General features: G+C 44.7%; 1 protein-coding gene across 1 annotated transcript; it reads right to left on the reverse strand.

The window, feature by feature from the left end:
* Positions 1–2,181: 2,181 nt before the first annotated feature.
* ZRSR2 (zinc finger CCCH-type, RNA binding motif and serine/arginine rich 2) lies at positions 2,182–27,360 on the reverse strand. Its single transcript, XM_037512673.1, is given in 12 exon segments — positions 2,182–2,956; positions 2,959–3,212; positions 4,654–4,763; positions 5,810–5,865; positions 8,553–8,766; positions 11,840–11,958; positions 12,582–12,620; positions 16,620–16,706; positions 16,938–17,046; positions 23,318–23,402; positions 26,788–26,867; positions 27,265–27,360. Coding segments are annotated over 12 exon segments (1,470 nt in total). The 5' UTR covers positions 27,306–27,360; the 3' UTR covers positions 2,182–2,680.
* Between the last annotated feature and the right edge of the window lie 261 nt (positions 27,361–27,621).

Consider the following 27,621-nt stretch of genomic DNA (forward strand, 5'->3'; position numbering starts at 1 on the left):
CTTGTGAGACAGGGAGGGCCCCGGGGCAAGGACAGGGCAGGACAGGACTCAAGAACAAAAACTTTGCAGAATTTTGCCGTTCAATTTTCTGTTCCCACGTGCCGGTAAGCAAGAGCTTAAAATCCTGCTGATTCTAGGCCCAGACACCCACTGCCACAGTGTTCCTCGCACAGCGTTTTCACTGATGTCCCAGCCTGGGCATCCCAAGCTCTTGCCAAGCTGGCTGCGATGGGGAAAAAAAGGGGGTCGCAGACCTTGAGACCAGGCCCCTTCGACGTGGAGCTGCAGGCACACACCCTCCGTGAGGTGCTCACCTTGGAGACCGGCACGAGGCCTGCACGACCCCCCGAGCTGAATGAAGGGTGCCCAGTAGCAACAATAAATGGGCATTAGACAGGTCCACGCTCCGTGGTCTCTCAGCCACTCAAGTTTAATTCCTGTCCTCGAAGCCCAGCCCTAAAGCCTGTGTAGCCCTCCCGCCCAGGCACCTTGGGGAGTCTCTCATGCCAGAAAGCTCTCCCCAGGGCTCTTTCCTTGCTCTCCCTCATCAATAAAGATTGACTCTGCCTCACCGGTGTCTGGAGTCCCCTTTTCACTCCTGACCAGAGGTCTCCAGAGCCCTTCCCCAGCCTGATCCCTTCAGGGGGAGCAGTGGGCAGTGGCACGCTCCTGGCTAGTCCGACCCCCCGTGTTGGGGTGGTTGGGACCTGGCTGGGGCTGAGGGCCCGCTCCCGGTCCGGTGACAGTCCAGCTCAGCCATGAGCCAGTCCATGGTCTAAAAAACCACTCCTTCCATCCCGCCATGCCGCCGCCATGCCTTTTCCCTGGGAAAAGGCACCACCGCTTCATAATTATCTTGAGGACAAGCTGGTGCTTATCTTTTTTTGTTCCCCCATGAAGTATTAAGGCTATTCAGTTTGAATACCACATTTAATTGTGTATATCTTGGCTGTGTTTAGTAAGTACTGGAGAATATTGAATTTAGTTGTAATTATCTAACATTAGTGAATCCAATAGATAATTAGAGAAAAACTTCAGTCATTTTTAGGGCAAAGCAGGCAAAGTCTGGAACAAATTGATTTTTAAAGTAAAATGTATTCTGGACCATATACTTAGTGGATTAAAGGACTCTCATTCTCAACACACAGAACTGGTAAACTCCAACCTTGAAAGTTCCTGTTTCGTTTCTGTTAACCTGTGTTCTGTGCATCCTTAAGTCCTTATTTCCAAATCTCAAATTGCCAAATGCCACATACTCTGAAATTCAAGATGCCCAGTATGTCAATGGAAAGGTTACGAGGAAAATGAAAAAATGCGTAAGGAAGCAAGAGCATCTTTTGATGATCTAAAATCTAAGGACACTGTCTTCCCTTAAGCTTTCTTACAGTAGGTTCTCTGACCACCCGTCTGATTTTTTTTAAAGAATTATTTATTTATGCATACAAGAGCTGGGGTACAAGCCAGAGACGCAGGGGGTGAGAGGATTCACCAGAGACAGGACAGGGAACAGAACAGGCAGATGGACCGAAGCACACTGCTGAGGGGAGCAGCGGCCCAGTCAGGAGAGGTCTGCTGCGCCATGTGGGGTGCTCCCTGGCCAGCCGGGGGATGGAACTGGTGCTGCAGAGGCTGCGGACAGCTTCATTGGTTGTGTCTTAACCCCTTGCACCACCGGGGAGGCCCCTCTTCTGATTTTTTAACCAGAATTGCTGTAACACCAGGCATCTAGCAAGGACCCTAATTTTCCTGAAAATGACAGTAAGTTTCACCTGTATATAAAGATCTTGTCAACACACTATAAAAACCACAAACACCCTAATGGAAAATCCCCAGCTGAAGAGGGGCCGCGGATATGGGGTAGGAAGGGAGCGCTTTAAAACCGAGAAAGTGAATTTTTAGGGAAAGCAGTTTAGCTAGTGCATGTAGAAAAAGTCTAATCGGTGATTGGCAAGCATGAACCAAATTTAATGGCTGTTATCTACAGAGAAAAGTGTTTGGCTTAGCCAGTACATACGAAACAAACAGTTAAACACAGCACTTACCAAGTTAGCAAAGTCTAAGTGGGTGTGGGAACTCAGCAAAATCTGTTGATGGAGTAAATTTTTTGTAGTCTTTCTGGAGGACAATTTGGAAATACCTTAGCATTTATCTCCCAATGTAATTTATCCTATGGAAATGATCAGAAATGTGTTAAAGTAGTTAAGGAAATAGACCGCAGGATTGTTTATAGCACAGGATTCTTTAATCGTGTAAAATTTAAAATAAAAATCCAACAATAGGGATCGGGCTGAATAAACAGATGCGCACGAGGCAGAAAGTAACATGAAGAATAGGGTTTGATGAATTACGACAATGTTTCATATGGGAGAAAAGAGCACATTCAACGCAGCTATAAATGATCTTTGTGTAAAAAAAAAAAATTCATGATCACAAAGAGGAAAAAGCTACAGCAATACTCCAGTGTTAGCTGGTTATCGTTAAGGGTCAGGGTAACAGGTACATTTCATGTTATTTACACATTTTAGGATTCCTCCACCAAACATACTGATCACCAGGTAAGAAAAGTATTTGGAACAGGGTTCTCGGCCAGCTTCTTTAGCTCACCTGAGCTCGCGATCGTCTATCCCAGTATGCAGCAGCCGTAATAAATAAGATACAAGCTCTTACGAATAAAAGCGGTTTATTTGGACTTGGGGCTGTGACTCGTTCTGTCTCTACTGGCTGAGCGCCTCCTGCCGCGGCTCCGGGACCTGGAGGAGCTGCGGCTGGGGCTGCGGCTGCGGCTGGGCCTGGGGCTGGGCCTGCGGCGGCTGCGGCTGCGGCTGTCCCGGCTCTGGCTGCGGCGCGCCCGGCTGCGGTCCCTTTTCCTGCCCCGACTTCGCGAGCTGTGCCTTTCGCGGCTGCGGGACGCGTGCTTGCGGGACTTCTTCCCCCCGTGGCTGCCCTCCTCCTCTTCTGGGCCTCCCCGTTCCTCTTGTAGGCGTGCGCCGGGCTGGCGCTCCTCCTGCGGCGCGGCCGCGCGTAGTAGTCGTCGTGGTGGCCCGGCCGCTCCCGCCGGTCCCGGTCCGAGCTCTTGCCGAAGGAGGAGGACGGCCGGTCCGGGGACAGGTAAATGTCCCTGTTCGCTTCCCAGAACTCGTTGTTGGGGTTTCTGAAGACGTGGAGGAAGTTGCAGTGCTTTCCTCGCGGGCACTGCTGGATCTCAAAGAGACCTGCGGAGACAGGGGGAGAGAGATGGGCGGCGGCCCTGCCACAGAGCTGCCTCCTCCGCCTGCGTGTCACTGAGAAACACTAACGCGAACGGATGTCACAGCTCGGGGCCCAGACTTTCCCGTCGTCAAACATTCTTGAACAAACGGCGCTGGGAAAGGCACGATTCGGAACTCTCGGTTAACCAGAAGCCCCCCCCCCGCCCCCCACCGCGCGAGGAGCTGAAGGCAGCGGAACACTGGTGCCTGTGCTCGCCGATGATCAGTGTCCACCCCACTCAAAACTGGAGTCCCTGTGGGTGTCCTGGCGGCTGGACAGAACCACTCTTAAAAGAGAACCTGTTATCTGTGCAAGATCCTGTATCTTCTTTACATTTCAAGAAGAGGATGGTAAATATTGGCCTATTGCTTTAAATTTACCAAGTGTTTTCAATACGGAAGATTCTTGTTAAAGGTGAAATCTGTTTGAATGACTTTGAGATCCTTTTAGGGTTCTCAACTTTCTTTTTTTAAGTAGTATCTCCCCCAAGGAAGCAAAACAGCTAGAAGTGAAATACCTCCGTACCACACCCTCTATACAAAGAGTAAATGGAAATACACCAGAGTCCTCAACAGAAGGGATGAAACATACAAGTAAATCCTGGTGACACTGGGGTAACCAATGCAGAAAGACGAGATAAACTGAACTCATCAAAGTTAGTGGGGGAAAATATTTGCAAATCATATCCTTGACAACGGGCTTATCTGTAGATTAGATCAAGAACTCTTACAACTCAGCATTAAAAGGAAAAATAATCTAATAACTTTACAAAATAGGATAGATTTTTCAAGAAGCTTAAGCAGGTGAGTGTAAAGCAAAGGGCGGGCGGGAAAAGCAGACAGCTTCATCTGTCTGCGCCTGGGGTCCTGCACCAAGAAATGGTGTGGCTGAGGCTGTCTGAGAGTCACAGAACAGCGAGGCCTTCCACAGTGCTGGCCACTCACAGGACTGACCCACCTGCTGACCCAGATTGACGTGCAACTAAATGCAGCGCATGTTATGGGTCACGGTTTAGGTGGCAAAGATGACAGATGACTCTAGGAGTAAAGATGGGGGGAGGGCAGTTGGGGGGATGTAGCTCAAGTGACGGGAACCAAAGAGGAGAAAATACCCCTGAGGTATTCTTCAATGAGGAAGAGGTAGCTTCCCGGTGGCTTCTCAGGCTTCTCACAGAGCTACATAGGGCCCGAGGATGAGAAGTCGGGAATTCTAGGCCCCACTCTGTCACCTCATTGATGAAATGACCCACAGGTCTGTCGCAGATCTAGGACGCGCTGTCCTTATCCGAGGACCTCTGCTCACCGGCGTGAGGCCAAAGCCTACCCCCAGAAAGAGCATGTTTTCCTTAAGAATGCGCTTCACACGACAGTGGACAGAGGGGGCGAGCGTTGTGTTGTATTTTACCACAAATTGCCATTTTCCATCGGGTCACGGGACAGAATTCACACTGAAGCTGCCGCCCAGCATACCATCGGCCGTTAAACAGGGAGAGGGCTGCTTGACATTCTTCTTCCCTTTAAACCACAAAATAAAGAATGCACTTTACAGCACCTCTCGAAAACGGACATTCAGCCTACTGGCAATTAACTCTTTTATTAGTTTATTGTAGGACACTGCAATATTGTAGCCACACTGTGTGTGGCTTCAGCGCCACCTAGCCGGTCCTCATGAAGCATTCGTGCCCCCGCGGCTCACAAGGTGTGCACGCACCTTTTTGACTACCCCCTACGCCTTCTGACACGTGGGCACTGGCTTCAGTCAAAGCTTCTGAAACCAAAAGGCTGGACCATCAAACATGCCAACTTGCTTTCCATTATCAGAGCCGGCGCCCGACGCCTCAGCCAGGGCGGCCAGGCCTCCCCTGCCGTGGCTGCGGAAGGGAGGCCCAGACAAGCAGCAAGACTCCGCAAAAGCAGACTAACGTTACCTGGGGCTTGCATTTCTGCCTCTTTCAATTTGTACTTTTCTACTCTCTGTTCTAGTTACCTCTCTTCGGTTTGTATTTTAATTATTAGAATTATGTAAGTAGGGGCCTCCCTGGTGGCGCTGGGGTTAAAGTCTCAGCACAATCAAGCTACTACCCCCAGCCATTGCAAAATGAGTTCAATCCCCGGCCAGGAAGCTACCCACATGGCGCAGCAGACCTCTCCTGTCTCGCCCGCTGCTCCCCTCAGCAGTGGATTTCAGTAGATCTGCCTGTTCTGCTCCCTACTCTGTCTCTGGTGAATCCTCACCCCCCACACCTCTAACTTACACCCCAGTTCTTATGTGCAAAAATAAATTTAAAAATCTTTTAAAAAATTAAAATAAAATGATATAAGTAAAAAACCAAACAAGCCTACATTGTAAGACACTCCCAATTATGTCAGCATACAAAGATGAAACAGGTATTCTTTTGAAATCCCTTCTATACTTCTCTGTCGACTTGCTCTTAGTATTGGCATTGTTTAAAATGTCATGCCTATGAAAGCGACATAGCCAGTGGGAAAAAACCCAGACTTTAACACGACCACCACATTCCTCTAACAAACGTGAGGACATTTATGTTCAGAATACTTACGATTGATACTGAACATACACATTGCCCCTCAGGTGAGGTTCCAAGTTGCAGCTGACCTAAGGAGCAATGAAGAATTCCATCATTACAAAAAAAAAAAAAAGGTAAAGCATCCCTGTGGTCCAACACACTTTGTTCGCACCGACAGTACCAAAAGCAGTTATCCATCCACTCTCCCACCTACTTAAGGCAGACTTCAGCAGACAGCCACCTCCGAGGCCCCCATTATCCGGTCTCTGCTGACCCACATTCACTTGTTCTCACAGACATGAAATGACTCACATGTGCATAGAAATAGAGAGAGGAAATCAGCCCATTCATACACCACTCAGATGGAACACTAACACTCTCTGGGTTTGCGTGAGCGTGTCGAAATACAGAAAACACTAAACAGCGGCTGATGTAAAAGGAGGAAGTCCTTCCATCCCGTTCTTTTCCCCCTTCCATCACACAGATGAGCCTTCCCGTGCCTCCTTTGCTTCCCAAATGTAAACACCCACCCACATATACCTATCTCCACAGACAAATACCCACAGCTGTACAAACACAGACACAGAGTGCACACTCAGATGGGATGTGCATTTCATAAAATTTATGCAGATATGATATACACATACAAATAAATGTGCCTGCTAGTCACATATGGGTATACACATATTTCTGCACACATATACAAAGCAATGTGTATGTCTTGTTAAACAATAGCAATAGGATATAGTACTGTCTGTACATTTTTTAATTTTATATATTTTATTTCAACCTTTTGAAGATATAATCACAAACTTAATGGCTCATTTTAATTACTATGCAATGGATAGAGCAATTTATCAAATTATTTATGCACTACTTTAATGATGACTATCCAAGGTGCTGCCAATTTTTTACCACCAAACAGAGCTGTGGACAGGATTCTTGAACATATGTCTGCGGGTACAGATTTCTCTTTTGGGGACAGTCAGAAGTAGCTGGGCAATTTATAAGTTACATGTAGCTTCCACTTCACCAGGTATTGACAAACTGCCCTCTGAAGTAGTCTTACTAATTTACACATCCTTGCCCGCTCTGGGTATTAATAGAAGTTATCATTTTTACTTGCTAGGTGTGAATAACATCTCATTTGAATACACACTGTTCTTATGATTAGTTAGACTGAATATTTGATCATTTGTCTTCAAAAATGACAAATCTGATTTCTCATTATATTATGTCATTACATAATGGTATAAAAAAAGGTCTGCAAATCTCCATGCTAATATCACTTTATTTCCAAAACGAGTCTGTATTTTACAAATCTGTTTCAGAGTATTACTGGGACATCCCCCAAAGAGGCCGGGTCAGCACTGAGCTTGGAATACTCTCCTGAGAAGGGAGGCTAGAAGGCTGCCCAAGGGACCTTAGGAATCATTTCATCCCGTGGTTCCCAAGGAGCCATTACTCATTTTCCCCAGGCTGAATTCGATGTTCTGGAAATTTTCTTACTAAAACAGCTCTGCATGTCTAATTGCTAATGTGATCAACATGCGCTTGGCTGACAATTCTAAACAAAAGACAAAACCACGCCATGGTTAGTGATGCGGCCTGTTGCTGGGGCTGTGGGATTTCCGCTAGCCAGTCTGAAGCATTGACAGCAGCTCCACCACTAACTTCGACATGGTCTAAGGGCCCACGATGGAAACCATCAATGTAGTCCAGTTCCCCCACTTCGGGGATGAGGAAAATGTATGGAGAGATCAAGTGAGATGCTCAGGGCACAGGGCAGTCAAGCTACAGGCCCCTGGGCGCTCCTGTGATGAAGCACCTGCCCCAGAGCCTTGCCTGAGCGTGCCAAGAGGAGTGCCAGGATGGCAAGGCACACGCAGCAGCCACAAAGGTAAAGGGGACAGAGGAATCGGAAAAGGATTCTTTCAAATCTTGAAGCTGGCGGAGGGAAGGACAGCCTGGAATCCCACAAGTTCTGCTGGGTAGCAGAGGCCATGCTCCCTGGCTCTTCCAGGGCTGCCCTGTCATTTCCAGCTAGCAGGAAAAAAACACAGCTTTATTCCTTTCTTTTTCCAAATCTGGAGTCATAAAGGCTTTCAGGTTCGGGTCAGATGGCATCTCAGATGAGGCAGGAGGCCTCAGGTAGGCCCCAACGACTGGGGCCTGGAGAAGCCATCATGACCTCTGCTCTACTCTTGCCTTCAGCACCACGTTACAAGAATTCTGTGCCATCTGAATGCCAGATGGCCAGATCACCAACCATGACTTCGGGAATGCTATGTTCGGTACTGAAAGCATTCAGTGAACAAAAACAATGTAAACCAAAAAAAAAAGGGGCCTCAAGATTATGTGCTTGGATAGCTCCAGGACAAAGACCGTGGCCTGTGGGTGGCAGTTACAAGCAGGCACCATCCACGCAACACCACAACAAACTCGGTAAGTGGGTGACACCATCCACTGCTGGCTAGCTGAGGCCCACTACAAAGGCAGGAGGGGGTGCATTCGCCGCCACATGCCGCCCCTAAGGGGATGCTGGCACGGCCCGCTGCAGAGGAGCGTCTGCAGAGAATTCATGGCGGGACCAGAGCTGGGCCCTAAAGGCACTGAATAAATGAAAGCTCCTTTCCACTCAGGATCCTGGCATGCGGCAGACAGCACGCCAGTACTGTGCCATCACACACATGCCCACCCAGGCAATGCCTGTGCCCTAGCTCTCTCGTCCGAGCGGCGACTTGAGTGCTCCTCCAGGCACATTGTGTACGCCCACCTTGAACTGGATCACTTTCCCCACGTTCTTGAATTCGGGGAGCACATCCTCATAGAAGTCCAGGAACTGCTGGTAGGTTTCCTCTTCGCTGTACTCCAGGCTGGCATCGGGGTCGTAGTCGTCCCTTCTGCACTGCTCCATGCCAAACGTAGTAAACATGCTTTTAATAAGAAGGGTGGGGCTCGAGGCGGGGAAGTTGTGTTTCCGTGAACACCTGCACAGCAAAGAAACCATTGGATTCAGCGCCTGCTGCTTAGACATGACCCAAGAAAACTGGGCTTTCAGCTGGGAATAATGACTCAAGCAACTGCCTGTTTTGACTTGATTGTTAAGATAACAACTCAGACATCAGATTTCAACACTTAAAACTTTCTAAGACTTATCAATATAAATAAGCGGGCTCTCGTGAAAATGTAAAGTGAGAACTATTTCCAAGTTCATAGGCCATTCAGTTGCCTTTATTTTTTTTTTAAGATGTATTTACTTTTGCATACAAGAACTGGGGTACAGGCCAGAGGTGGGGGAGGGGGTGAGAGGATTCACCAGAGACAGAGCGGGGAACAGAACAGGCAGACTGACTGAAATACACTGCTGAGGGGAGCAGGGGGCGAGCCAGGAGAGGTCTGCCTTGCCATGTGGGTTGCTCCCTGGCCGGCAGGGGATTGAACTCGTGCTACAGTGGCTGCAGACAGTTTCATAGGATGCGTGTTAACCCCTTGTGCCACCAGGGAGGCCCTCAGTTGCCTTCAGATGAAGGTCAGGAAGCCGTCTCCATGCTGAAGAACGGGGGAAGGCCCACGGCTGACAGACTGGGGTCAGGCGCACTCGGCAGGAAGGTGAGACCCACGCGGTCCTGCTCTCCGTCACCTGGGCTCGCTCAGTGCCCAGAGAGCAGGGTGACCGACGAGTCCCGTCATGATCAACGTCCACGCCCTCTGTGTACAGGCGTCACAGCTCTCCTGCCACGTTTCCACTCTCTCCTCTCATTATCACATTCACAACTGTCGCGACACTGCCCGACAGACCCTCCACTTCGCGAAGACGGAAGCCGAGGCGTAGAGAAGACAAGCCCCCAAGCCACAGGCCGCTGACCCATAGTCCCCAAGATCCGCAGGAGCCGCAGTCCAGTGCCTGCTCACGACGTGGCGCAATGGTTTACGACAACAATTTCCTTGTCAGAGTTTAAACTGGACCAGGCTGTACCTGAGTAACTGCTAAAAATATTTTGCAAGAGTTTGCTTTCTTATTTACTTCCTTGACAGGGGAGGAAATGGAGTTCCAGGTTTCTAATCATCAAAATTGTCCGGTTAGGCTTCTAGCTACAAATTTGACTTAGACAAAAACTTTAAGGCAGGACAATAACAATACAGAGCCACAGAACTGGGGAGAAAAGCGGATGAAGAACAGGTAAGGAATGCTCATAAGCTGATCTGACCACTGTCACCATTTCCTCGAAACCACTCTCAGGGGTGGGTGTCGCTAGTCTCCAGGCCATTCCTCTGCCCGTGGAGAAGCACTGCCACGCAGCTCCTGGAACCACGTGGGCATCTCGCCTCTCACCCATGCCCGACAGCAGGAGGACCCAGAACCAGATGACTGTGAGTCTGGAAACTCAGGGAGGTGTTAGAGACACAGCATGAATGAAGACTCCCGCAGCAGGAAAACCTTAAAGGCAATTTGGTTCAACTATCTGCAGAACTGTGAATTCATATTGGGTCTCCATTGTCTTTGAAGATAATTCACTGTAATAGACTTTGAGGGCACTATGCTTAATGAAGCGAGTCAAATTAAGGACAAATACTGTCTGACCGCACTTATATGTGGACTCTTAAAAAAACAAACAACAGGAACTCCTCAGCACTATGACATTATCGCCAGCCACTGTGCCGTGAGTTGGATCCCCGGCCAGGGAGCTGACCCACATGGCACAGCAGACCTCCCCTGTCTCTCCCTCTGCTCCCCTCAGCAGTGTACTTCAGTAGATCTGCCTGTTCCGCTCCCCACTCTGTCTCTGGTGAATCCTCTCACCCCCGCTCCCCACCCCCTGCACCTCTGGCCTACATCCCAGTTTTTGTATGCATAAATAAATAGACTAAATCTTAAAAAAAAAAAGTAATGCTTTCTTAAAAAAAAAAAGCAAATAACAAAACTAAGCTCCCAAACACAGAGAACAGACTGGCGATTGCCAAGACCGCGGGTAGGGGTCAAAAAAGGGAGTCAAAAGGTACAAACTTCCAGTTGTGAACCAGTGAAGTCCTGGGGACGGGCACGGCAGGGGCACTGTAGTCCACAGCACTGCGCTGTGCGTCTGGAAGCTGCGGGTAGACATAATTTTTAAAATCTTTCTAGAGGGTTCTAATAGGCAAGCAGGGTTGAGAACCACTGTTCTTACAAAATATAAATTGGTGTGAAGGCTTAAGTTAAAAAGGAAACAAGATAGAGAAGGTTCCTATTTTCAAAGAAGGAAATGAAACTCACGAAAGGATAATTTTATGAATAAACGCGAGGGGCACAGCCAGTTTCTCATTATGTACTCATGGATTTGCCTATTCGTGTCCCTTCTGCGGGCGAACAGTGATGAAGATGCCATCAGAGTTCTGCCCCGCAGCATGCACAGCAATGATCAGATGCTGCCTCAGATGCAGTCCTTCACCATGATGAATCATTCACCCACTTGGGGGTGTTCATTCATAAACCAGCCAAATTATAAAAATCACCATGCCGGGCAACCAGTAGGTATTTAAATATTAGCTAAATGAATGAAGGCAGTGACACTAAGATTTCCACATGAATGTTTTGTTTCTAAAACATCAATCCAAAAGCGGCAGGAGCATGAGGGTCTCTGAGATTAAGGGGAGCAGTAACACAAGGAAAAAGGCCGCAAACTCAGTCACAGAGGTGACTAGGTCTGCCAGGTTTTGAAAGCCTCTTTTGTACACAAGTGTTTCCCGTTCAAAAAATAAAGCCAGGCCCACCCGGCTCTTAAAATAGATTATTTCCCCTCCAAGTTGTCCCATGGGGACTAATACAAGCACGGGAAGAAAACAAAGAGCCAAAGGTCTTCAGAAAGCTGTGGCAGGAGTGCAAAGGCAGCATGGCACTGTCAGAGAACTAGGCTGGACCCACTGAGGGGCAGCAGGGGACAGGAGAAGCAGCCAGAACACAGCAGATGCCTGACTGGGGACACCGCACACTCCAGCCTGGGAGACCTCCCCTCCCCAAAGAGAACTCAAGAACCTTGACATTTTGCCTCGTTGAATTCTGACCCAATAAGGCAAATTAGTTACCTATCTCCAAATCTGCAAGCTCCAGTTTTACTGTAGAATGGACAGTTGGCTCGATCTTTCTCCATTATTCTCAAGTCCGTGGGAGGTTCTGGGTTTTGCCACGTGGCACCATTTTCCAGCTGTTGAAAATAACCATTTTACTGGTGGTGTAAAAATCCACAAAGCTCAGTGTTTAAGATGTATTAAAATACTTCAGTCAAAAATTAAAATGGATTCATTTGAGGCCAGACACACTGAGGCTGTAAGACATAATTGCGACTTCACAAACGACTACCCTGAGACACAGCTGTATTTCTCTGTTGGTTCCCAGTCCGTGTCCACTATCGGGCATCACTACGGCTACCAGGAACGGTCACCCAGGTTTCCCTTCTGTCCGTCCATTCTGAAAAGGGTCAAAGGACTTCTTGGCAGGGAATCACCAGAGAGAAATCTAAGTTACTCTGAATCAAATTAAACCTTCCATTTGGAGGCAAGAGTGGCTGCTATTGCTTACACACTCTTTAAGGACTATAAATAAGTTCAGTCCACAGAGGTGATTCCATATCATTTGCTGTTGTTTATCAGTCAACTTTTATGGGGCTGGTTGTTGCAGAAATCACAGATTCACAAGTGATTCCAGATATTCAGATGTGATGTGAAGTAGCTTCCCATAAAATCAGTATTTACCAGAAAGAAAATGTTTTCTTTTTAACAAAATGTTAATTGGTCTCAAGTTGATTTTAATGTAAGGTTTTAGAATTACCTCATTTTCAGCTTGTTCCAGCATCTTCTGCACAGCTTCCTAGAAATGGTGCAAACACAGGACTCATGAACACCTGGAGGTCAGGTAAGTCACTGCTTTCTCTAAACTGCATTCTCTAGTTCAGAATCTCAAGTGCAGACTTGCAAAAAACCCACGCATACAAAAAAGTTCAGGTTCTGATTTGTTTCTACAGCACAGATCTTCTGGAAAACTTTCAAAGGATCTATAGATGAGAATTTTTGTTCAAGTAGGACATTTAATTGTTCACATTGCAAAACAGTCTTAGGACAGTTTCAGTAACAGCAATATTTTGTATAGCTGAACAATTATACCACATTCTAGTTTTCAGGATGAATATTCTAAAAACATGACACTTGCTGAAACATCACAAATGTTTAACAGATGCTAAAATAGGACATGGACAGTAGTAAGTGTGACTGATGAAAACTCTTAAACTTACACAAGGACTAGAAAATTCTATAATATGCCAGTAAATTTTTACCGCATTGACATTTCCAAAAGTTTTAAATTTTGTTCTGAACAGAATTCTCTTCCCTAGCCCCCCAAAGCATCACCTAGCTGCTAACTGATAACTCCCCTGGTCCCCTAAGGGTCCCCTTAAAGTGATCCAAAAGAACTTGTGTCCTCCCCACCTCCATCCACCCAAAGCCCCACCTCAGCAACTCCTGCCCACTGGCTCAGGCTGAAAACCTAGAAGTCTCCTCAATTTGTCCTCCCTGTCTATCCAGTCTACCAGCTCGAGTCTCCCCCTGACTCTGCCGCAACAGACCCCAAGTCTGCTTACTTTCCTCATCCGAACCATCCCCCCTCCTGTCCGGAACAGCAGCCCTTCTAAAGGTCACCTCATTTCCTTCCACTCCTCCTTGGTCCCCACCCCCCTTTCTTTATACAAAAGTTAGGGAGATCTGTTAAAAGCAAAGATATACATCAGGCGAATTCTCTCCCTGTTTGAAAATCCTTCTATGGCTTCCCAGTACACTTACCACAAAACCCAGACTTCTTCCTACATGAGGCCTGCCGTGATCTGACCCGGCCTCCCTCCCCAACCCCTCCTGCCCAGCTGCTCTCTCCAGGGTCTCCAGGATTCAGGCCCCTGACCTGGCAGCTCCGTACTCAGGCCTCTTCCCCCGCCAGGACCCCTTCTCCGGACATCTTTGCCCTCAGGTGTCAGCTCAAACATCGGCTCCTCAGAGAGGTCTTCCTTGACCAGGTGAGCTACACAAGTTCCTCCCGCCCATCACTGTCAGGCCACTCTGGTTTACTCCTTAGGGCACTTAGCATAACCTTGTAGCACTTAAAATGATCTTTGTTGCTGACTTATCATTCGGCTCCGCCAGCTAGAAAACCAACTCAACACGAGCTGATTGCCTTCCTCGCTGCTGTCTTCGTCCACGAGAGACACCGAGCACACAGCGGAGGCACAGGCGCAGGCCCTTCACATAAGCTTAGAGTGGGCCTCATATTACCTACTTCCCCTGAATTTTCTTTTGAAATAAACCTTTCCCCTTTTGAAAAGAAGTTGAGCTTTTGTCTGAAAGACCTGAATAGAACATTCTACTGTTAAAATGGGAATTGATTACTCATTATTAAAAAAATGACTAGCTCCAAGCAATATTCCTGCCCCCTAAAAACTGAACATGAGCTTGCCTCATCTGGAAAAAAGTGCACCCATGAAGGTGTCTAAAATCTACCCTGGAATAAACTGCCAACCTGAGGCCCAAAGACCAAAGGGCATGGAGGTGAGTGACTTCTACCCCATCAGGCCTAGGATGTAAACAAATGAATTTTCCCTCATAACTACCCAACGTTATGCTATTCAAACTTAGCAACGCTGCAGAAAATAGATATTCTGACAAAGAAAGATGAGCTATGATGACTGTGAAAGACATATGTTATTAATGAACAGCAGCAAAACATAGCAAATCTATCTTTACAAAAGCCTGGAAGAGGTGGAAGACCTACATATACCTCATAGACTTTCTAATGAGCAACTATGGGTCAGCAACAATCGCCTCTACAGGCCAAGTTAGAAGGAAGTTAAGATGTAATAACAACCAGAAACATTCTCTAATTCTTCAAGATGTGAGTTCCAGACTTCTTGCAATCTACTAGCTCTTGTTCACCTATTACAAGCACTTAAGTCTCTAACTAAATAGATGGGAATCACACAAAATATTACTCTTTAAATACGTCAACTTATAACCTCAGCAAAATACCATTTGCTCTAAAGTGCAGGGACCAGCTGCACACTTTTGTAAATGAAGTTTTGTTAGAATGGGGCCATAACCACTCATTTATATCTGATGTGTGGCTGTTCTCCAGGGGCACCGACAGAGCTGGATATTTCCCACAGAGGTCATGTGGACCACAGAGCCTAAAATATTTACTCTGTGGTCCTTTACTGAGTAAGTTTGCCAGTTCCTGGTACAAAGGGTAAAAAGGGTAAAGGGGAAGAAAAACCTTGCATTTGGATATGGGCCACTGCACAGACACAAAGAAGTGCATCAAAGGTGCAATATTGTAATTTATAGGAAATATAGACCTTCGGTCATTTACGTGACCAAAATACATCTCTCACACATACTTGCTTTTCACCCACAGTTCCAGGCTCACCACTTCCCCAAAAGCCTTGGGATTTCCTAAGTGTTGAGAGTGACATTAGCTTCTTATTATGCTAATGAGGCAAACTTTTGGGATGCACCTAAGGCAGGGAGACTGGTTGCCAGGGGAACCAATTGCTGATTAGAGGGTAGGAATTTCCGGTCCCATCCCCCCAACCTGCAGGGAGGAGAAAAGGGGGTTGACTTCATCACCAAAGGCTAATGATTTAATCATGCTGCCTATGGTAATGAAGCCTCTATAAAAACCCAGAAGGAAGGGCATGGGGAAGATTCCAAGCCAGTGAGACAAGGAGATTTGGGGAGATGGTACCTCTGGAGAAGGCATGGAAACTTTGGGAACCTTCCCCATACCTTGTCCTACACACCTCCTCCATCTGGCTGTTTCTCAGTTACATACCTTGGACTCAGTCAGTAATGTAGTGAGTAAATGGATTTTCTGAGTCCTGAGTCATTCTAGCAAATTAATCAAACATGAGGGGGAGGTCCTGAGAAACTGATTTATCATCAGTAAGAACCCCAAGTAACAGCCTGAGCTTGCAGCTGGCATATGAAGAGCAGGTCTTGGGAGATGAGCCCTTATCTGCGGAAGCTGAGGTTATGCAATCATGAAGTGAGTAACTTCTGTATTAAGCTGTGCTCTTTTCTAAGAAGTGAAATGGGAGAGCAGTAGTCAAAGAACTAGGCCCAACTGGTTATCCCCAAGATGGCAACTAAGTGCCCTGCACCTAAAAAGATGTGTGAAAAAGTGCAAAAGGAGACCCACTGCATGTGCGCTCAAGACTCCAACCTGAAGTGTGAACACACTAGTCTCCCAGATAAAAAGAACGCCCCTGCCCCCGGGCTCAGGGAGAAGGTGCTTTTGAATAGGAGCTCTCCCTTCCCATAGCTTGTCAGGCAATAAAGTTCTGGGTCTGTTAAAGCAAACCTGGTTTCTGAATTTCTGGCTTTCCATCGCCAAGCAAATGGACCCTCCCCTTAAAGGGGCTTGGGTAACACTATCTCCAGGCACAGTGTCAGAACTGAGTTGATTCTCAGACCCTGCCTGTTGAGAATTGCCTGTTGGCATGGGGAACCTCCAGACCCACAATGGAGTTGGCTGCTGGCCGCCAAAACACATAAGGAAATCTAGTGTCCACACTGACACCACAACTCTTTCTAGACAAAATGACCCGGCCCATCCTGCCAGCACCTCAGAGTTTCGTGAGAGCTGCATTTCCAAAGTGTCCATTACCAGGAAAAACCCATGGTTGCACTTGGTGCCTGGAAAAAACCAAAACCACAAGGAGCACAAACTGAAGAGCCTGGAGCCTGCGCGCACCCCCACACCCCATGCCCACTGCTCAGGAAGAGGAGGTAAGGTACAGTGGTTTGCTTATCCTCCTGGGAGGGCAGTCACCTCTCTTTCTTTCTTCTCCTGTAGCTTCTGCTCCTCCTCTTCTCTCTCTCTTCTCTGCTGTTCTTCCCATTCTTCCTTTAACTTTCTCTGGATGGGGGTGGGGGGCAGGACGGGGGTGGTAAAGAGAAGGAAAGGTAATTTCTTTTTCAGATTCACTTTTTGAAGACATTTAACACACATGGCAAATAAATGAAACACTTCAACAATATGATAACATGGATTAAGATCAATTTTCCTTCAAGTTCTAGATAGATCATAAGGAGAGTTGTTTTGGCAAAGTCATTAGTCAGTGAACTGGTTGTCTGATCACTACAGTACCTCTTGTTCTTCCTGCCGTTTCCTAGCTGCCTCTTCTTTTTCCTTCTTTATTCTGAACTCCTCTTGTGCCTTCTGCTCCCGCAGCAACCATTCCTCATGTAATTTTTGCCTATTGGTGGAATGGTGTCAACCAATGAAATAAATGGGCGTTAGCAGACCAATACAACAAAATTGCACATTTGGGAATGACTAAACTATCATGAGAGAGACTTTCCAGAAAGCAGTTAACTGGGGGTAAGAGGGCCAGAAGAGATGAGTAGCAATCTGGGAAAAACACTACATTTCAGCAACGATCTTCTAGGAGAAGAGCTGGTCCCAATCTCTTGCCCAATCTCTGGCAAGAGATTCACATCTTGACACCGACCTTTCACAGTCTGACATCTTTCCCTGCGCTTCATCACGGTGATGTTTAGGTGCCAGTAAAGTAACAAGCTTCAAAGCAATTTACTAAGAAGGGCTGATAATTGTGTAGAAGTGGCTCTCTCAAGGACTGAGAATCACTCCTTGGAAATGTAATCATTGAGAAGGATAAGGCTGTTGGTGAACAAAATGTAGTATATACAGATGCTGAGTTATAATGTTGTGCACCTGAAACTTCGGCTATCAATTAATGTTACTTCGATACAAAAAAAATTAACAACAAAAAAGAAGGATAAGGCCTCTTTGTCATAATCTCTGCAGGACAGAACTCTCACTTCCTATCTGCCAGCTAATCAACTGGCCTCGTCACATTTCCTTGGAGTAACCCTTGGTACTTTTTGCTTCTCTGACCCTACTGAGCCTCTGCACAGCCTAGACTCTCATACTCCCTTTGAAAGGCCCAAACCACCTTGGAATGGACTCAGTTTTTTCCAAGACTCTCAGGAATTATTGAATAAAAGCGATTCTCACAACTTCAACTAATGTCTGGCTGTATTTACCTTTGATATTAGGTATCTGCTAAAAGTAGTATGTAAAGTCATGCAGTATTTTCACATCCATTCATTTTCCTGCTTCTCAACAATAAAGTATTATACAGCTTGTATAGGAATAAACAAAGCTCAAAGGAACACATAGATACATGTGATTTTAAAGAAGCATCTCAAATAAGAAGCATCTCAAAGAAGCATTTCCAGTAAGATTTAACCAAATCTCCAACTCAAAAGTATTTAATACCATATATATTATCATCATAACAGAAACATATAATAAGAATAACCAGAGTTATTACAGCACCTTGGTTTGTGAACCTTCTGTTAAACACCATACTCTAATCAGCTAATTTCACCTACCCATAAGGCAGGTACTATGATAGATTTTATCTCCATATTTAAGGCAAGGAAACTGAAGCTTAGAAAGATTAAGACACTTGAACAGTGCTAGTAAGTAGCCGCGCCAGGACTGGAACACAGATGAGCCGAATCTGACTCCAAGCTCCCAATCATGACAACATTTTTGGGGTTTTTAGCATTTTGATTATTCTACCTACTGGCGTGCTTAGCTAGGTAATAGGAATTAATTACAAGAAGCAACATTTCCAATGTACATGCTAAGCAGCTACAGAATTCTATAAAGTTCTTTTCCATTTAAAAAAAAAATCTAAATTTATTTTTATTGTGGCAAAATAAACATACCATAAAATTCACCATTCATTTTAACCATTTTAAGTCTACAGTCAATAACATTAAGCACATCCACATTACTGCGTACCACCTTTTCAAAATAAATAAATAAAACTAGCCCCTGAAAAATACTAAAAGAAAAAATAGAATAGTTTCATCATCTTGGGATGGGTGAGGTCTTTCTAAGTCAGACACCAAAGCCAGATATCACGATGCGAGTTGACAATGTGAAGATCAAATTATGCTCAGTAATGCTGTAGGACTGATGACAAGAAAAACACACATCACATACATGAAAGACAAGAATTAATATCCTTAGTCAAGTAATAACATTGCTCTGTATGCTGAAAACTATAAGACACAGATGAATGAAATTGAAGAAGAGACAAATAAATACATATTCTGTGCTCATGGATTGGAAGAACTGATATTGTTAAAAGGTCCATACTACCCAAAGCAATCTACAAATTCAACACAATCTCTTATCAATATTTCAATGGCGGGCCTCCCCAGTGGCGCAGCGGTTGAGCGCTGGGTTGCAAAGCTGCCCACAGCCTCTGCAGTGCCGGTTCCATCCCGGGCTGCTCCCCGACCGGAGGAGGGTCCCACATGGCGCGCAGACCTCTCCTGCCGCCCGCTGCTCCCCTCAGCAATGTACTTCGGTCCTTCTGCCTGCTCTGCTCCCCGCTCTGGCTCTGTGTAATGTTGGTTGCTCCCTGGCTGGGGATGTGCTGCAGAGGCTGCGGACTACTTCATAGTTTGGTGCTTAACCCCTTGCGCCACAAGGGAGGCTCTCACCCTCCTCACCCTCCCGCGCTTCTGACTGTACCCAGTGCTTGTATAAATAAATAAATCTTTTAAAAAATATTTCAATGGCATTTTTTATAGAAATAGAACAAACAATCCTAAAAATTCGTATGGAACTACAAAAGTCCCTGGACAATCAAAGCAATCTTGAGAAAGAATAAAGCTGGATGCATCATGCTTCCTGATGTCAAACTATATTAGAAAGCTATAGTTATCAAAAACAGTATGGTACTGGCATTGAAACGGACACAGATCAATCAGTGGAACATAGCAGAGAGCCAGGAAATAAACCCACACACATATGGTCAATTAATTTACAACAAAGGAACCAAGAATATACAACAGGTAAAGGGCAGTCTCATCAATAAATGGTGTGGGGGGGGCCTCCCTTGTGGTGCAAGGGGTTAAGCACCAAACTATGAAGTAGTCCGCAGCCTCTGCAGCACATCCCCAGCCAGGGAGCAACCAACATGACACAGCAGACCTCTCCCGACTCTCCCACTGCTCCCCTTAGCAGTGTACTTTGGTCAATCTGCCTGTTCTGCTCCCCACTCTGTCTCTGGTGAATCCTCTCACCCCCCTGCATCTCTGGCCTGTACCCCAGCTCTTGTATAAATAAATAAATATTTTTAAGAAATAAATAAATGGTGGGAAAACTGGACAACCAGATGCAAAAGAATGAAACTAGACCACTGTCTTATACCATACACACAAACTAACACAAAAAGGATTAAAGACTTGAACTGAAGACCAGAAACCATAAAACTCCCAAACAAAAACATAGGTGGTAAGCTCCTTGACACCATTCTCAGTTGTGACTTTTTTGGATATGATTCCAAAAGCAAAGGCAATAACAGCAAAAATAAATATGAGGGGCCACATCAAACTAAAAAACTTTCAATGAAATAAAAAGGCACCCTACTTAATGAAAGAAAATACCTGCAAATCATGTCTGATAAGGGGTTAATATCCAAAATATATAAACAACACATACAACTTAATAGCCAGAGGCCAGGGAGCTGACCCACATGGCGCAGCAGACCCCTCCTGTTTTACCTGCTGCTCCCTTCAGCAGTGTATACCAGTAAATCCCCCCATTCTGCTCCCACTGTCTCTGGTAAATCCCCTCACCCCCCTCTGTACTTCTGGCCTACACCCCAGTTCTTCTACACCCTCCCCCCCAAAAAAGGGCAGTGAATCTGAATAGACATTTTCCCAAAGAAAACATCTAGGCACATCAATAGCCATAAGACATCAGGGAAATGCAAATCAAAATCACAATGATCTATCAGCTCACACCTGATTAATTATTATCAAAATGACAAGAAGTAACAAGTGCTGGCAATGCTATAGAGAAAAGGGAATACTGCGTGCTGTTGGTAGGAATGTAAGTCTGTTTTGTCACTATTGAATACAGAATGACAGTTCCTCAAAACACTAAAGATAGAACCACTATGTGATCCAGTGATTCCATTTCTGGGTATTTATCCAAAGAATATGAAAACACTAAGTCAAAAAAATATCTGCACCCCCATTGCAGATGGGGGGTCCATTGCAGCCTTATTTATAATGGCCAAGGCAAGGAAACAACCTAAGTATCCATCAGTGGATGAATGGAAAAAGAAAATGGGGTATGTGTACATGAACACAAACACACACACACACACACACACACACACACACACACAATCTAAGACTATTCAGCCATAAGAAAGAATGAAATCTTGCCATTTTTGATAACATGGGTGAATCCTGAGGGCATTGTGCTATGTGACATAAGTCAGAGAAAACAAATACTATATGATTTCGCTTATATGTGGAATCTAAAATACAACAAGCTGATAGATACAGAAACGAGGTTAGCAGTTGCCAGAGGAGGAGTGAGGCATAGGGGAAATGGGTGAAGGGGGTCAAAAGACAGTAATTTCCAGTTATAAGATAAATAAGTCTTGAGAATAGATTGCGCAGCATGGGGACTATAGATAATAATACAGTAGAGCATATCTGAAAGTTGCTAAGACACTAGACCTTACAAATCCTCATCACAAGGGAAAAATGTATAATTACATATGGGGATGGATGATAACTAGACTTGTTATGGTGATCATTTCACAATATATACAAATAATTGAATCATTTAGTTGGATACCTGAGAGTAATGTTATGTCGATGATATAACAAAAAATATCTGCATTTAAATTTTAAAAAGTTAAAAAGTAGTACTATTGCGTATACAACACATGTTATAAAACGTTTCCCAAAAAAAGATGTAAAACTTAAACAATCTACAAATCACTAATATAGAAGAACGTATTCATGGGCTCACTTCTGTAGCACATATACTAAAATGATACAAAGAAGATAAGCACGGCCCCTCGAGAAAAAGACATGCAATCTTATTTTTAATGAAGAATCACAATTCTTCATTATAGGCATTTTAAAAGTTGATAATGCTTAGTCTGAGTGCCGGCAGGGGGAGATAGCCACCTTGATCCCTGTTGGAAGGGCAGCAAACTCCAAACCAGGATGCCATTTCTACCCAGACATCTGTATTTGACATGTACTGTGCTTTAATCCCAGCAATTTAACTTCTAGACATTTTCCTAAGGAAACTATAGGGCAGCTACCAAGGATATATAAGCCTGGATGTTCACTGCAACTTATGTACTAAACTGAATGCAAATAGTTAATTAACAGTAAACAATAATTACAAATAGTAACTGAATGTTATTTCATAGTACTGAATGTTATCAGCGCTTACAACTGTGAACAAAGAATGCCTTAAGCTACATCCATCCAATGGATACTATGTTTCTATTGAAATAGATGCATTAGATCTCTGCATTAAAGCTGAAATGTCTTTTAGCAAAAAAGCAACTCATAGAAAAACTTATACATACTATCCCATTTAGAAACATAAGTGTATAATACATATATGCTTTCCTTTTTTTACATTCTTTCCTTCCCTGTCCTCCCACCCCGCCCCCCATATCTAATGAAATAAAGTTGGTTCACATCCTTATGTCTGCTTTGGGGGTTTTAGGTTCAAACCTCTACAAATGTATGTTTTCACACGATGCCTATCATCAGGATTCTCCATGTTCCACTGGGCTCCCCTCCACCACCCCGAGTCCCGCCCTGCCACCTTCCCCTTCTGGATGTCTGTTTAACAGTCAGATGTCAAGGATTTATTATTGGTCTGACCCTTTGTTTCTCTGTAGTCCACATGTAAGTGAGACCATTCATGTATGTCTTTCTCCTTCTGACATATTTTGTTTAGTATTATCCCCTCCAGCTCCATCCATGTTGTGGTAAACGGCAAGAGTTCATGTTTTTTATAGCTCAGTGGCATCCCATTGTGCACACACACATGTGTGTATACACACACACACACACACACACACACACACATACACAAGCATGGTGTTTTTCTGATCCACTCCTATGTCCTTGGGCATACCTTCTTAACAGTGGTTATCTTTGGGGGTAATACATTCACTGAAGCACTTTCACTTTTTACACTTATTTACTTGGAGTTCTTTTCAAAAACATTTACAAATTAGTGAAAAGTAAAAAAAGTCATTAAAAACGTACACATCAAAGCAGTTCTTTTAATTAAAGTGTTTGCTAACAGTTTAACAGAATTAAACAAAAGAACCCTTGAAAATAAATTGATTATAAAGAAAATATTCTTTTGACTTGCAACATGAGCTCTGAATGAATCCAGTATCATCAATACAGGGCTTCATTGCTGTAAGTCTTCCATTAATCATTTATCATCCATTAAAAAAATAAAAGTTTCTAAATGGCATCTAGTTTTAGCCAATCAGCTCGATTTAAGTGGTTTATCCAGGGTAATTTATAAGACCTGTTTTGTACAAGATTTTATGAAGACCCATATTAGTTAATGAAGACTTATAACATTCAAATAAAATAAATGGGATGACAAGAAGAGTTTCAGTCAGTGCTGACCTCTCGATCTCCAATAGCTCCTCTTCTTCTAGTTGTTTTTCTTCAATAAAAGCTTCTTCTTCCTCCTCCTCTTCCTGTGAGAGTCCTGAGGGAAATTTATATATTTTATCAAACTATCTGAACATTACAGAGGCTTGGTCAATAACTCAGGAAAAAAAAACCGAACTACATACAGTCTTTAATCCTTACAATTACAATATAAACCTTCTTTGTAAAACTTTCTAATGATACAGGCTCCAACTGCTCAGATTTGGCACAATGTGAAAAACAAAAAGAACAGTAACAGTTGTAGATAACACATCAAATTAAAATTAATTGACGGTTCCATAGTAACATTCAAAAAGGGTGTGAAAGGGAACATCTGCCTTTAGAGAAGAATGGCAATTGAAAAATGTAGAAAGACATAAGAAAAAATGCCACCATTTTTGCAAGCCCCATGGTAAAGGCTAATTTAGACAAAGATGCTGAAAACATTGGATGAAAGCTTGTCTGGAAGAGGTTACTTAATTTGCTCCATCTGAAAATATCAGCTGCAGAGGAGTACTAATTGCAGTGGGAGCAACATCATTCCAGTGGCACACTCGGGACGGGGGCGGGGGGACACGCCTGGGCCCACACATAGGATCATTTGGAGTGAGCAACCTGGCACAGGCCCGTGAGGGATGCCATGAGAGGCAGACAACATCAGCTCTGTTGTATTTTGCACAAAGAATGTGACCCAAAGCTAATTCAGGGAGGAATGAATCCAGAACAAAAGGCATTCCAAACTGGCTTGAAAGTTTCAAAATAATCAATCTTAGTCTGTCACAGCACTGAACTACTGTTCCTTCACTTGGCTATAAGTGTGGCATTATGGTCCTTACCCTTAGGAGCCACAGGCTGAGATATTTAGGGGTAGGGGGTTATGATATCTGCAACTGACAAAGGGCTCAGAAAAAAATCTATGTATGCATGTATCTATCTATATAAAGAGAGAGGGAAAAGAAGGTAAAATGTTAACAACTGGCAAATCTAGGTGTTTATTGTGTCTTTTCAAGTTTCTGTCTGCTGGAACATTTTCAAAATAAAAATATGGGGAAATATTTTTAATAGAATAAAAATGTGCATCCTGCCCTACTCTAAATTTGAGGGAAAAGAGAAGACAACTGAAGTTTTTTTAATTTTCCTTATTTCTTAAGAAAATACAACAGAAGATCTCAAGCTTCAGGAGAAAGGCTTTGTGTGTCACAAACATTGACTATAAAGTTAATCAAAAGGTAGATAATTGCAATAATTACAATAATTTACTTTTCTTAAGTAAACTTTATTATTTCAGCACCTGATTAAAAGAAAAGAGGAAAAAACTTTAAGATAAATGCTAACTCAGAGTAATACCTAACTATTCAGATAATTAAATGATCATAAAGGCCCTTCCAGAGAACCTAAGACAAAGATTATCCATAGACTAGACCTTCCTGGACACAAAATATCTGTCACCTGATGCTCTCAGCTCCCCACCCTCCCTCAAACTCAGCCCACACACTCCCAAACAGTTCTGCATGTAGCATTTCCTCCATGTGTAAAACAAATACATGCAAGGATACCTTTAAGTACAATATATCTAACTTTATCTAGTATATATAATGTGCTGAATACACAACATTTATAATGTATATATATTAAATACTAGACTAAATATTAAATACTAGACTAAATACAATAACTCTATAGTATGTATATAATACATGCAACTGTATGGATGCAATAATCATGCTCTAGTTTTACAACTTGCTTGTTATACACTTAATTTCTTTCTGACAAGACAGCTCATTTCAGATTATTACAAATAGAACTGGGTGCTAAAGAGGCTACCTGCAATTGAGAGATCGAAATTTCAGAAATTTACACTAATCATTTGCCAACTCACTCTTACTGCATTGAGCTCTACATTGTAGCCTTCCAGGTAACATTCCATCCATGGTGCACTACAATGAATGGCAGTGTTCAGGAGGCGACTTTATTCATGAAGCACTGCTCAGTAAAGAACTGTGTGCTGGAGTGGGCAAAAGTAGGAGCAGTAGTGCAGAGACAAGTGCTGAGTCTTGTACCTGCCATTAGCTGTATGATCCTGAGCAGACCAGTGACTATGAACTTCCACTGACTAAACTGCCAAAGGACATGTTCCACCGGTCTCTACACAAAGGTTCACTCTAAATACACTTTGCAAAGTCTAAAGAGAAAAAAATATCAACACAATGTAAACAGCAGCTCTTGGATTTAAAATAGGATAAGAAGAAGAGAGGCTTAAAAAAAGTACATTATAAAAAAACAGGTTAAATGAATAAAGTAGTGTAACTGAGAATGTTAAGGGACTCAGTAACTCTAACCTACTGTTTTTCCTTTTATCCCTGATGCTTTAACCTGACTCTATTGGTCAGCTTTGAATGTATTAAAAAAAAGAAAAGCTGACACAAGCTGCAGGTAAAAACACTGTTTCTTCCATTCTAAATATCGCAACCATTACTACTGGGTATCTACAATGGAAAATAAAACCTCTGCGGTTATGCTTCTCGAGGCCCAAAAATCCTGGTTACTTGAAGCAATGGTCTACAAACTTCAAGAATTGTCTAGGATAATTTAATGAGCATTTTATGTATATTCTGGATGGGAACCATTATATCCCAGTACTGCTGCATGATTCTAATACTTTCACCTGCATTTACATCTACTATCTCATTTTTACAATTAAGCCAGCAGTATTAATTTCATTGTCTTAAACAGGCAGGCTTAATATATAAATGTTTAGTTCTCCCGTATGAAGGCCAAATGGCACCATGGCCAGGACATATGAAGTTTCTACAGTATTTCAATAGGGGGGGGGGGAAGGTAAATAAGCACAGAACAGTAGTAGTAGAGGCACCACAAACTGCAAATGGTATCATATTCCTGTCATAAGCACCTGGTTCCCATCATCCCTAAATTACATTAATGGAAATTTGGATTTTACTGGATGTGTAATTTCATTTGCTTTTATAATTTGGAAATGTATCTTCTCATAGTTAAGTAAGTTTCATAACTAGCTTTTATGCTTATAGACACTTAAAATAGTCATTTGAGTCAACAAAGGGACTCTGATGTTACTCAAGTTTAAGAAAAACTTGCAAAATGTCTAAAACCCTCAACTCCTACTGGTTTTACAAAGAAAAATATTCCCCCAATACTTACTATGTGCATGAGCTGTGCTAGTTGCTGTAATTCATGATGCCTGCACCTGTAATATTAGATACTTCATAAATACTTACACATAATCATTGGGTGATGATTCACCGTGACATTTTTCCCCCAGTTTAGTGCGTTCACATGGTTTCTGACACGCAAGTCTTTATTAGATAACAGTCAGCACTGGCTTCCTTCTGCACTGGAGCCTCAAGTTAGGACCGGAGTGGGGAGAGCAATTTCATACACAGTACACGGGAGGAGCCGTAAGTTACCTGAGTCTCTCAATCGAGCGAGTTCCTGCCGACGTTTCTTTCGTTTCTCCTTCTTCAAGGCGGCCCTGTGCTTTTTGTGGCTGGAAGATCGAGACAAGCACACACCAGCGTCAGTGGCGGCGTCTGCAGCGTGGTGAGTTCCCCTCTGCTCTGCGCCCAGTGTCAGGAAATCGCTCGGGTGCTGGGAAGGGAAATCTTGCTCCCCGTGTTTTAACCACACAGCATACGTGTACCATCGCCTCGCCCTTCCACACCCAGACAGCAGGTCCTCTCCATCCCGCCACCTGTTCCTCTCCTCACTTCCCTGAACCAGACGCCGATGACAGCTCGGGGTGCGCCTCGGGAAGGGCTGGGGCTCCTGCGATGGCTCGCCCGCCCGGCCCAGATGGGCTTTCCTTCCAGCCTACACATCGTCCCGGCCCAGCCTCAGCCCGAGCGCTCCCCCCAGGCGCCAGGGCATGCCCCAGCGCCGCTTACCTCCGTTTGTCCGGAAACTTCATTTTCTCGGGCGCCGCCATCTTGCCAGCGCCGCCACGCCCCCGAGAGGCGGCCGGAAGCGGTGGACGTCGGGAGGACGCGGCGGCGCGCCGCAGGCGCAGATGCCACCCGGTCTCGGGGCCGGCCCAACGCGGGCGGCGGGGGGAGCGAGTAGGCGGCTCGTCCTCCGAAGCCCTGCACGGGTGAACGTCTCCTTCCCGCGGGGCCCTCTGGGGCGCCTGCCGCTCCCTGGAGGAAATCCTCCCCTCTCGGGGCTCTCCCCCGGCCGCCCCGCGCTGGGGGGGTCCGGTGGCCAGAGGGCAGGGTCACCCGCCACTCTCGTTACCCTCTCCACTC

Source organism: Talpa occidentalis, unplaced genomic scaffold (genome assembly GCF_014898055.3).
Source record: "Talpa occidentalis isolate TD23 unplaced genomic scaffold, MPIMG_talOcc4v2.1 talOcc4.15, whole genome shotgun sequence".
In the NCBI taxonomy this organism is placed as follows: Eukaryota; Metazoa; Chordata; class Mammalia; order Eulipotyphla; family Talpidae; genus Talpa; species Talpa occidentalis.